At 45.3% G+C, this 12,846-nt stretch overlaps 1 protein-coding gene across 1 annotated transcript in view; it reads left to right on the top strand.

Moving 5' to 3' along the window:
- Positions 1 to 12,512: 12,512 nt before the first annotated feature.
- Positions 12,513 to 12,846, top strand: part of TASP1 (taspase 1) — a gene marked incomplete at its 5' end in the record, with an annotated part of 79,256 nt that continues 78,922 nt past the window's right edge. Inside the window, one exon of the mRNA XM_082302403.1 lies at positions 12,513 to 12,657. Within this exon, the coding sequence (XP_082158529.1) occupies positions 12,513 to 12,657 (145 nt within the window). The remainder of the gene's footprint in view (positions 12,658 to 12,846) is intronic.

Raw genomic sequence — 12,846 nt, 5'->3', positions numbered from 1 at the left:
AGAGGGTTTGATTTATGTAAAAACTGAGGAAGATCAGACAACAAGAGATGAACAGCCATGTATGTTTTCAATCATTCCTTCCATCTAAAAATTAAATTTGTTATTTCCAATTCATAGCAGGTTGGCTTTTTGTTCTTTTCATATTTTGATAGAATCCAAAAATAACAGTAAGTTGTGCCATCACATACTTTTTTAGCAAACAAAGCAAATAACCAAAATACTGTGGGTTTTCTAAATAAGGTCTTAGAAACCTACGTTATATGTGACCTGTATTTAAAAGTACTAATTAGTTTGCTTCGTGTTTGTCTTAAATCATGTTCAATGCCTTAGTCAGCTCTGATAAGAAAAGCAACACTGATACCTCTGATGGCACAGTAATTTTCATTAATTCCTAGAGTACTTTAAAGAACTGTTACTTTCTTAATGTAAAAATGGACCTTTTCATGTAGAGGACTATGTTACTGCATTCCTGTAAGAAGCAAGACCAAGTGGCAAAAGGTGTATTCTGAAGTTTTCTGCCCTTAACATACAGCATTATAAATGAGAGTATTTTTGTCTGGATTCTGGATCCAGTCTGGATGAATGTCACCTAAGGTCATTACTACTTTGTCCCTCATCACTAACATATGAGTAATCCCTACTCAGGGCTGTTCCAGCTCTGTATTTCAGCCATGCAACACTGCTGAGTTTTAAACAACATTGCTTGTAGCCTCCAGTGAGCCCACTGGCAAACCCTGCTCTTCTCCCATCCTCATAGACACCCGATCCGATGGCTGGTTGCCACATTTTCATGGGCAAATGCTCCTGGACTGCGTCCCATGAGCTCCTTGGCACTGCACAAATCCTTTCGCATTGAAATCCTGCCCAGTGCACTTAGACCTTTCTCCTTTTGTATTTCTGGGACAAGGAAGGAGGGAAAGGACGACTGAGGCAGATGGGGTGTGTAGTGACTTCTGACAGTGGGATCAAAGATGGGCATTGTAAGTGTGAGCAGAAAAACTGCCCAGTGCAGTCAGCAATTCGTGTGGCTGAACCGCTGCTCAAAGGGGCTGGCAGGTGGTCCATGAAAAATGCAAGTTAACAGAAGTGGTTACCAAAAGGACTGTGAATAGCAAAGGGACTGGTTTAGGGCAGCTGTGATTGCCACAGGTCATTAAGGCTGAAATCAGTTCTGTGGAATGTAAAACGCTCAAGCAGAAGCTGCTTCCCTTCCTCATTGCCCTGTCTGCTTTTCCCCTTAGGTTAATGCCTGGGCTCTCAAAGAGGGAGTAGATCCATGAGCTGGCCCAAGACTGGATGCCTTGGGCTTTGGAGGACTTAGGGACAGGTTGGTCCTTTTCCTTAGCAGAAGTAATGACTGAGCAGCACCAGCAGGGAGAGAACCTGAGATGTGCAGGGATGAGCAAAGCCTCTGGTAGCCAAGAGTTTAAGGGTGTCCCTGCAGTTGGAGTGGGAAAGAAGGTCTGTAATTCCTGAACCAAGCAGAAGTTAGACATTTTTTTTTCACACATTTCTCATCTGGTGAATTTTAGAGCTCCCTATCAGGAAACTAAATACAAGTGCCTAGGAACCAAAACCACGTCAGAGTGAAAATCAAGCACAGTACATGTGAAATCAGCTCTGGCATTTGTTGCAGTTACCTAAACAGATCTTTTTCTTTAAGCTCTAATCTGATGTGAAAATACCATGCTAAGGGAAGCAGTCTTCATTATTCTATATTTTGGTGTCCAAGTGCTCAACTTTGCAAAATAACTGTTTTGTTAGCAGGGTATTAATTTTAATTTATTTTAATGAAATAAAAGCCACAACCTTTATGCTCCAGAGAAGCTCATCTGTATCATGGGGATGGATCCATCATCTCAATCCAGAAGAGAAGACTGGGCACTTCAGTGAACATCCCAAGTGTAAGCAGGGAACAATTCTGTGCTCTGTATGCCCTCTAAGGAGGAGTAGAAATGCTTCACAGGGTGGTGGCATACTGCTACTTGCAGCACTCGTGTAGTAAAATCAAAACAGGTGTAGCAGACCACATTTAAAAGGAATATAAATCTATCATTTAAGTTACCTGCTTTTCTTAAGAGGCCCAAAATTTACCTTTGATAGCAAAGTAAGTTGACTTGGTAAACAAAGATGATTTTTTCACAGAATAACAGCCTTGTTTTTCTGTGAGTTACATTTTCTGAAGACAAAAAGTACAAAATACAGAAAAAGGGTAACAGTAATGAATTTAGTTGCGTATTAAGACGTAGTTTCAAAATGCAAATTCTGTTCTAAGATAAACCTGCACTGATTTTTGGATCTCAACTTCACCAAAATGTGAATTTGCTGATAGAGCTCATGAGCTTGTCTGAGGGATGAGAATGGGTATTTTTTTTCCTTTGTTTTGAATCTTGAAGATCAGAACTTCCCCAGTAAGAGAATGATTCTGCTAATTATTCTTAAATCGTAGTGAACTTAGGAATCTTGAAGTCTCTTTGTTGCAATGGGATCAGTATCACAGAATTTGAAGAGTAGGATGCTGTGAAGACTTCCTACTGAAATTGTATCATACCCTGAGTGCAATAAGCCAGTTTGGGTTTGGACGAAATCATTAGCCATGGAGAACTGCAGAGAGCAACCAAGCAGGTCAAAATCCGTAACAATAATGAGATGATCTAACCTGTGGAGAAAGCCTAGTTCAGGAGTTACTTAGTTGCCAACTTGACCTGTTTTGCCACAATATGTATTCTTAAACTGTCATATTTAAACCTTCACCATACTTTGTGGGCATGAAGAAGAATGTTCGCTGATTCTGAAAACCACTTCTCTGTGAGTCTTGGCTTCCTGATTTCCTGTAGCTGTCACTGGGAGATGACTGTCCTACCTACTGCAGTGGCCAGTATCTACCCAGTATGCATTTACCTCACTGTTCAAGGAATAAAGACAAAACCTTGCAGGGATTTACTACTTGTGGTTATTTTGGCAACAAGTGATGACTGCAGTTTTGAAGCTGCATTTCTCAAAAGTCCCATGTCTTATGATTTGGCCCCCCTGAAAAGCTGGCTGACAGATTGCAATCACACCGAGTTAGAGCTTTCTGAGCTGCAATGGAATGAGCGTTGGAAATAATCGCGTGTGGGTGTTGAGCAGCCAGGAGTATGTGGAATGCTAAATAGACAGGTCCAGGATGCTGGAGTATTTTCCTCATCTGAAGTAGCTCATTATCTGGAAAAAACATTATTTTACTGGCTGGAAGTCAAAGAAGGGGCCTCTTCATATGGAGAGGAAGCAACAAGCATGCCTGGAGGAGACTGCAGGCTTATTTATGCTACCTGCAAAGATCAGCCAGTCTTTCAGGGGGATTGATGATGTGGTGTTTGAGTGGATTGATTCCAGCCTTCAGTTGCTATTCTCCTCTTGCATGCAATCATCCAGGTAGTAGTTCCTGTTTGTATTTCTTGGTGCATTCAGCTTCTTTTTCTGTTGACTGTAGAAGTGAGTTGCAAAGTTCCTAACTGAAGATGGAATGGTTGATATAGGGGTGTATTTCTATGTACTTGCCTTTTTTGTTGTTCTCTTTTCCTTGTGGCCACTTCCCAGACACATCCTTCATTAAAGCATTAAAGTTGTCTTGAATTGATTGTTTAAGGGTGTCCTCTCACCTGGGTTAAAAAGGATAGAAAAGGGATGTGAGTCTTCTCCTCTTCTACTGCCCTTTCCCAGCATCTCTGTCCTTAACAGGTGTCTGAAAGCACTGAAGCCTCCCAAACCAAAGGCTCAGGAACTTCTTGCCTGGAACATCTTTTGTAAAACCTCATTGAAGTCTAAGGACTTCAATAGCCACTTTTACCCAGAATAAATTAAATGAGCAGATAAGCTCTTTATCATATTAGGAAGTAAAACCAGTAGAGTGTGCTTCAAAAGACAAAGCGCAAGAAGAAATCTAAAATAATCAACAAGAAATTGAACAAAAAACCCCAAAGGCTTTAAAACACAGCTGGAATCTTTGTAAAAGGAATAAAGAAAACCTTTCACTTCAAACCTGGATGCTGTGGAATGATTTACAGAATGAGAACACCTTTTTATTGGAGTAGCAACACAAATCTACAGAAAGGTAAGGACCAGAAAATAGGAAAAGAACCCCAAGAAATATTTGGCCAGTTTGAAAACTGTCACTGGCAGCAGAGGACAAGTTAAGTAAAGGCATCAAAAAACAAGTGAAAACAGACATTTGGATTTGAAATCCAGTTCTGGAAAATGGTATAGGACCAAATGCTGACAAGGCTTTAGCTTCCCCCTAAAGAACGAAGGGCTCCGTGATACTGTCTATCTATCAGTGTGACAGCCCTACCTCTGGAATTTGAACCTGTTGCCAACTTCAAGGAGATTTGACAGTCAGGTCAAGTCAAAATATGTGTAGCTGAGAGTCAGACACATGTTGTGCTGCCTCTTTCTTAGCCACACACGGAACAGCTGGACAGAGAAAGGGAAAATGGGAGACAGAAGGTGCTTAGGACCTTACACAGGACAGAGAGGTGAATGCACAAGGTCAAATCAAAGCTGCCTCAGTGATGGCCAATGCTGTGCATTGAAGAAGGGCTGCAGCCAGAAGGCAAATGCGTTGCAACACTTCCACAACACCCTCCTTTTCCCTCAAATCAGTCTGTCCTAACTCAAATGTACCTATTGCCATTTAAGAAGCAAAAAAAGTACTTTGAGGTGTCTCCTTGGTTCACTTCAGCACTGTCAAGAATAACAAGGGCTTTAAAAACAAAAACCACAACAAAAAATATGGAAACAAAGCAACTCGCAACTGGGATTTGGACCTCAGGTTAAAATCTGTGAAAGAAGGCCAAAGATCTTCTGAGGGTTTGTGGACTGCATATTTCCTTGTAGTTTTGTCCAACAGAATAGGAAGCACCTGGTAATGTGGAAGACAAAAGCTGCTCTCCAAAAGCCACATAGTTTTGTGTGCCAAAAACTTGTGTTGAAAAAGACTTGCATTTGTTCCTGACATATCTTGCATTGTTAAAAAAATGTAAGGCTGGTCTTTGAAAAAAGAAGTCAATAATACAAAAGTGGAAGCACATTTTTATTGGGAAAAAAGCCATAATAAGTGTTTCTGTCACTATTAGGCAGGCCAGGAAGGAGCCTTCTGAATTCCTGGGGGAGAACCTGTGTAGGACGATTAGGATGTGGTGGAGATGAAATAAAATCTGGGGGTGAAAAAGTTAGTTTCCAGATGTCCCTATCCACAGCAGGGGCATTTGGCCTAGATGTTCTTTAAGGCTCCATCCAACTCAAACCATTCTATGGTTCTATGGGGTTTTTTTTGGTTCTCGCCAGTTCAGTGCAAGTTCCTGTTAATGTCTAATACACAATATAACCTGTGTTCGCCACAAACATGAAAGCAAATGACGCTTTTCTTGATGATGGCACAAAGCATAAGCAATCTCTTACTAGTTATTATTTGCTACGAAATGTATTTGGGCTAGTGAATAAAATTGGTGTTATAGGAAGTCCTGTAGTCAGTGCTGCAGAAACATAATTTGTCAAAATTCGCTTAAAAAACTTAAGTCTGGCGGGCGAGCTCCTGCCGGCTGTCGGGTGGAAACGAAGCCCGCTGCTGAGGGCGCTGAGGGCAGCGCCGTGAGGGGGCCGCGCCCAGGCTCTCCGCGTGGCGTCAGGGCCGGGCGGCGGGAGAGGCGGCACCGCGGCGCCCCTCGGCCGCTCTGCCCGGGTGAGGCCTCGCTGTAAAACCTGAGCCCGCCTGAGCACAAACAGCGCCGCGCTGCTGGTGCTGAGGCACAGCCATCGGAGTGTCGGCCCGGCCGCCCTGCGCTCCGCTCGCCCCACGGCCGCTCCCTGACGGGCTTTCGGGCCCTGCAGGGTCTCCCGGGCGGGAGGGGGCTGCGAGCGGCTGAGCGGCCCCTGCTGCCTCGGCGTGACCCTCGCGTGTGTTTGTCTTTCTCCCAGCGCCTGCTTAGGATTCAAAGTTACTTTTGCAGTGCAGTCAGGGCTTTGGGCGGCTTCCACGAGACCAGGTTGCTCAGAGCTCCGTTCAACCTGGCCTTGAATGCTTCTAGGGATGGGGCATCCACAGCTTCTCTGGGCAACCTGTGCCAGTGCCTCACCACCCTCACAGCTAGAAACTTCCTCCTAATATCTAATCTGAACCTATGCTCTGTCTAAAGCCATTCCTCCCTGTCCTGTTACTCCATGCTCTAGTGAACATAGTCCCTCTCCATCTTTCTTGTAGGCTCCCTTCAGGTACTGGGAGGCCACAGTTAGGTCACCCCTGAGCCTCCTCTTCTCGAGGCTGAACAATCCCAGTTCTCTCAGCCTTTCCTCAAGGAGAACTGCTCCATCCCTCTGATCATCTTGGTGGCTTCCTCTGGACTCACTCTAACAGCTCCATGCCCATCCTGTGCTGCAGACCCCAGATCCTGGACACAGCACTGCAGGTGGGGTCACATTTGAGTGAGACAGAGGGGCAGAATCCCCTCTCTCACCTGCTGCCCACAGGGCTCTGGATGCAGCCCAGAACAGGGTTGGTTTCTGGGCTGCCAGAGCACATTGCCACCTCATGTCCAGCCTCTCATCCACCAGCACCCCCAAATCCTTAAACGATTTTTATTCATGTTCTTCAGGAGTCACACTACTGTGTATTCCTCCACTGTTTCTGTAGCTATACGGATGTAGAACAGGGAACTGTGTAACAAGGAGGATCAAGATCAGGACTGATGAAAGTATAACAGCCAGGAAGGAGAACTAATAAATACTAGGAGAAGGTTGAAAGTGAAAGGATGGGTCGAATGTGATCTTACAAAGGGGAAGCAGCAATTTCTTGAATGAAATGGAAATGGAAATGAAGAATATTTTGAGATGGAAGTGGTTTGACCAAACTGACTTGATGTGGAGGAAGTGTTATGAAAGTATTGAGATTAAGTCAACCATATGTAAAAACAAATATATCCTGACACACAAATATATGCAAAGGCCTAATTAGGATTCTCAGTCTGACGTTGCGCTCCTAGTTAAAGTGGCATCTCTATCTTCATTTTCAAATGCAATGGCAGATCAAGATAGAGCAGTGGGCTGAGACAGCCATATGCTCAGACCCTCTGGCCTGGCCTTGCCTTGACATTCCCAGCCTCTGGCTGCCAGGCAACAGCCTTGTGACATCACAGCTGATGCCACCACCTTGCACAGACCCCGTGGGCACTGCTCGGCTCAGCTCAGGGTGAGGGCGAGAGATCGCAGCTCCTCAGGCAGCTCCGCCATGCTCCGCCCGGGGCTCTCCCTGCTCCTGGGGCTCTGCGTGGCCTCGCTGCTCCCCAGCACCCTCAGAGCTCACAGCTGTCCCAGCAGGAACACGGCCCGGCTGCACGTGCCAGCCCAGGACGTGCAGCAGCTGGACACTGGCACAGGCAGTGCCAGCCTGTGGTTGGTGCAGGTGCACTGCTGCACCTTCTTAGCCCTGTCCCTGCTGCTCGCCGTGCTTTGCCTTGGATGCAGCCTCCGGAGAAAAACCGAGAGGCAGCGCAGAGAGGTGAGGGCTGGGGACCAGGCAGCTGGGATGGTGCCAGGGGGCCGGGAGCTACAACGTGTAGGGAGAGGACTGCCAGCCCCTGTGGAGAGGAAAGCCTGGGCAGGCACCAAGGGTCCTCTGCCTCTTCCCCAGCCCTGTGCCCGAGCCCAGAGGCAGAGGTGGGGCTCAGCCCCCTTCCTCCCAGGAGGAAACAAGGACAGGCTGAGGCACAAGAACAAGACAGATCCTGCCCGAGGTCTTCTCCACACAAGCTGTGCCCTGGGGCAGCCCAGCCAGGCCCCAGCTTCCCCAGGAGAGCCCAAGGGGCTCAGCCCCCTGAGTCCCCTCTGCCCCTTTCACCGTGCTCCCTGCCCCGTGTCTCCCAGGAGAAGGCCTGGACACGCTCAGCTTGGCCACGGACCTGCTGCCTGGCTGACTGCCCCCCCCTCCATGACGAGGTGATCGGCCGGCAGGAGGAGAACTCTGCCTCCATCAAGAGCTACCTGAGGCACCTGCGCCAGCGCTGCCTGCGGGGGGACGTGCTCCGGAGAGGAAGGAACAAGAAAGCGTGGAAGGACTTAGACGAGGAGGCAGCGCTTTTCTCTGATTGAGAAAACAACACCTGCTAGGCAAATGGAGTAATATACTGCAAGATTTCCAATCCAGCTTTTTTATTATTATTAAAATTATTTATTAAATAAGACAGCTTTTATTAGTAGTGAATGAAATTGTTGTCAGAGAGATACCATAGAAATTTAATTGTAGTGAAAATTGTAAAAATTGTAGTTTGGCTGAAGCAGGTGATTTTCTGTCAGCTTGTTTGCAGAGAATGAATGGTACTCTCCGCTGTTGCAGGAACCAGTGTAACAGCTACATGCTGGGCTTACTTCTAGGAAAGCAAAACTGAGAAGTTAAAATCTGCTTCATCTAGAGGGATGAGGATAATCTTTTACATAAAATATATCCTTTCGCTTCTCATGATGGAGCTTGAGCAAGAGATCAAGTGAATTCTGCAAACAGAACAACCTTGTCTTGATCTAATAAAAGCTTTAGAGTTTCGACTTTAAAAGGCTGAGCTTTGCAAATGAGAATTTGAGGTGTCAGCTAAAATAAATTTACAATATAAGTAAATCCATAAGGACATCTGGACTCATCATGGATCTACAAAGAAGAGGAGCAGGGCCTGGAAGTGTGGAGGCACTTTGGGAGAGTGTGGACTGGGATAATGAAATGTCTCACACATACAAAGCTGGTTCCCAGGACTGATGATAGTGACCATCAGAGAAGGTATCAGGGAAATGGGATTCATATACAGCTGCCCTCGATCCTGGGAAGGCAGCTTCAGAAAGCAGTGTGTCACCTCTACAACAATGTGGACAGAAAATAATAAAAACTTAGTATCTCTAGCAGAACACAATAGTCAAATGCTCATTGAAGCAGAAAGATGTAAAGTATCTGACTGTTCCAAGAATTTCCTACCAAGTCTATTATGAAATAAATGTATTTTTAATCAGTAAGTTTAGTTTTGATTAGCTATCAGAAGTCACATGTGTAGATATATATGTATCCTGAATATCAATAAATGTGTGTATTGTGCATTGTATTATATAGTGCACACTGTGTATATATGTATGGTGATATGAAACATATGTATATTGCATATTAATAGATGTATATTGCATATTGGATGGTATATATGTGTACTGATAGAATGTATCTGCGTATGGATATAAATATGTGAATTAACATGACTATGTAGCATATTTGTATATTTGTACATTGCATACTGTATGATATATTTTGATATCGATGTATACTGCATATATATATTGGTACATTATATACTGTATGATCTGTATATTGGTTATATATATCGATATGATATATATGTATATTGATAAGAGAGATATATATTGCCCTGGGGGTAACAACACCGGAGGCCGCTATCCACCCCCTTGAGACACAGATCGCCTCTGAGCTGCTTTCTCAGGAGGCCGTGCCCAGTGCCGATGGCGCGGCAGCGCCGGCCCGGACGGGGAAGCGCGGCCCGCGCCCCCCGCCATGCGCGCCCCGCGCGCCATTGGCCCCGCAGAACGCCAATCAGCACTGGCGCCACTTCCGGCGCGGGGCGCGCCCCGGCCAATGGGCGCGGGGCGGGGGCGGGACGCCTCATGCTCACCGAGGCAACGGGCGGGCGGGCGGTCCCGGATGGCGGCGGTGCAGGGTGAGTGCGGCGCCGCGGGGCTGCCCTGCCCCGCTGCTCCCGCCTGCCCCGGCGCGGCCTCTTCCGCGCGCCCTGCCCGCGGGGCCGCACGGGCCGGGAACGCGCCGCCAACGCGCCGCGGCGCGAGGCGGCCGCGCGCGGGCTCGGGCGGTCCGCGCGTCCGCCGCGCGGGGTCTGCCCCGGGTGACGTCACGGGCCGCGGCCCCGCGTGACGTCACGGGCCGGGCGGCGGGAGCGCCGCGCCGCCGGGATCGGGGTGGGCGCGAGGGAGTTGGGGCCCCTGCGCTCCGCTCGCTCCGCGGCCGCTCCCGGCGGGACTCTGCGGCGTCAGCCCGGGCGGGAGGGGGCTGCCTCGGCGGGACCCGCGCGTGTGTTTGTGTTTCTCCGAGCGCCTGTTCGGGATTCAGAGTTACTTTTGCCGTGCAGTCAGAGCTCTGGGTGCTTTGGTAAAATCACTGTGCTTCCTGTTCTCCAGCAGTCACGCTGATGTGTGTTCTTGCACCGTTTCTGTCGCTGTACAGATGGAGAGCAGGGAACGTGTAGCAAGGAGGAGTGAAATCAGGAGCGGTGGAAGTTTGACAGCCAGGAGGGAGAACTGATAAATCCTAGAAGAGGCTTGAAAGGGAAAAGTTGAGTCTAGTGGGAGAGTGGGAGCTTAAGAAGTGGAAGCAGCAGGTTTGTGAATGAGATCTACAAGGACTTGAAGAAGAGTTTGAGGTGGGAGGAGTTTGAGAAAATTGAGTTGGTGGGGAGGAAGTGTTACAAACTGAAGCAAACGAGAGAGATAGGTTGCCTCTGTGTTCTCTAGTAGAAACAGAAACATCCTTAGACCCAGCTGTATGCAAAAGCCTAATTAGGATTTTCAGCCTGCAGTTACACTGTTAGTAAGTCTTTATGTGACATCTCCATCTTAATTTTCAAAAGCCATTTAATCATCATCATTGCTTTCCCTTCCACCACACTATTTCTTCCATTCCTGTGAGAGTTTAAATTCCTTACTTGCTCCTCTGTCACTTCACTGAAGTCTGTGCTGTACCCTTGTTTCTGTACGGTGTAACAAGATGCAACAAAGAAGCCCAATAGTTGCTGGAGCCTTCTTTACTATTACTAGTAAAAAGGAAGTAAATGCACTGATTAATACTTTAATTTTAGCTCTGAAGTATATACCAGTGACCATTACAGTTGGATGTAATCCATAAATGCTCTTTCTCTCTGCAGAGCCTGTGTATTGTAGTGGCCTTTCATTTTGTATCAAGACATATATAATGATAACAATAAGTTCATATTTAATTTTGAAAAGTAGATTTATAAATGTATGAAGATTACTATGTATGTTTAGCATTTAAGAAGAAATGATGGTAAATAAATAACTTCCTCCAGAGCTGTGCTAATTCTTCTTATCAAAAGAATGATTATGGCAAACCAGCCGGTTTGTTCTGTGGCAGTGCTGAATCTTGCTAAGCATCATTTGCATGGTTTGGGTCATGTAAATGGAGTGGTATTTAATTACTGGAGTAAGCCATATAGCATTTGCAAAGTCAGTGGTTTAAGTCTTATGCATTAAACATCTCATTTTTCCACTTCTGTGGAAGTGGAAAAACACTTTCCAGTGTTCTTGGGTTACAAAGTCCTTTTCGAGATGGTAGGAGTGATAGATGTTATACTGGAATATAGAGGTGTAGAGTCTGAGAATGGTTTGGCTTGAAAGGGACCTTAAAATTAATGTAGTTCTTAATATATAACCTATCTTAATATATTACAGAGGTTTTCTCCATTTCTGCATTAACACTACATGCTTTTCACTTCCTTAAGTAATTCAACATGTAGAATGTCTCTATTTTGCATGTTAAACTAGACAAATGGTTTTGTGTCAGGATTAATGTGCAGTAAAAGCTGTGGATAAGAGCAGCAGTAAATACAAAGAGTTTGTTTGGCAGCTCCTGATATATACATCGTTCTATATTGTTACTTTTTTGTTTCATGTACTAGACATTATTGACAATATTTCCATTAGCTTTATATAAACATTAAATTCCTTAAAAATCTTAAGGGTAACCATCAAAACCAATAGAGTTACTAAGTTATTTGAGCTTGACTTAAGCATGTTGTGGTTCACTAGTAATCATGGTAGTTCTGCTTACCCAGGCAAACATTGCACTTTTTCAGGCTTATTTGGTTTTGGTTTAGAAATACTTTGTCATTTAAAAAAAAGTAATTTTTTTTCTTTCCCTGCTGCAAATTAGTGGGGAATTATGAGGAGATGGGATGAAACAGTATAGAAGAATAGGAATTCATTAAAGGATCTTAAACAGCTATTCCTTGCAAAAGAAAGGAAAAGGTATGGTGTTTTAAAGGGTTACTCATGTGCTAGTAAGATGGGTGGAGAAATAAGCTGTATTGTTGAAAAACAGGACACCATGGAAAGCAAAACTTATACTGACAATTTCTTCCAGTGTCTGGCAAGATCATGAGGTTCAAGTTATGTTGTAGTGAAAAGGCTGCTTTCAGCTTGCAACATGAACTTTGATTATTTAAGTCTCATTAATGCTGTTGGCTAGGGAAGAGGCAGAACTCGGAAGCCCTCCTTTGGAGAGGTGTGTTCCCCTTGGTTCAAACCTGTCTCCCAGAAGTTCATTCTGAGGTTATTTGTGTGAAATTCATCTCTTGAAATCAGTGTCTAACATATACATCTGATCTGGTTTTAGGATGATTTCTCTCCAGAGTTTATATTTGAATGGAATTGTGCTCCTTCCCAGTAGAAGATGGTGATCCTAATGTATGATCATGGAGAAGGGGATAAGTTCAGTAGAAGTGTTACCTTCCAAATCATCTCAGGTTACAGCTGTAAAAGTGGTGGTCAAAGAGCCCGAAGCAAAGCAAACCCAAAGAGGGAAACGAGTGGGATTTGTGCTTGTCCATGCAGGTAAGGTGTGGAAGCAGAACAGTGGGAATGGAAATAATGCATATTTTGATATCAAACTAGATATCAACAAAAATTTTATAGTGGTTTTGGACTACTAGTGTGCTAATAAAGTGACATTAACTCTGTGTGCAAATCTGGGAATGGGGAGTTTGATTGGAAGTTGCACTGGAAACTCTTAATCAAAATGTA

This window comes from Coloeus monedula (genome assembly GCF_965178545.1).
Source record: "Coloeus monedula genome assembly, chromosome: 2".
Taxonomy (NCBI): domain Eukaryota; kingdom Metazoa; phylum Chordata; class Aves; order Passeriformes; family Corvidae; genus Coloeus; species Coloeus monedula.
The sequence above is the reverse complement of the archived record's forward strand: the minus strand, read 5'-3'. Positions and strand labels throughout refer to the sequence as shown.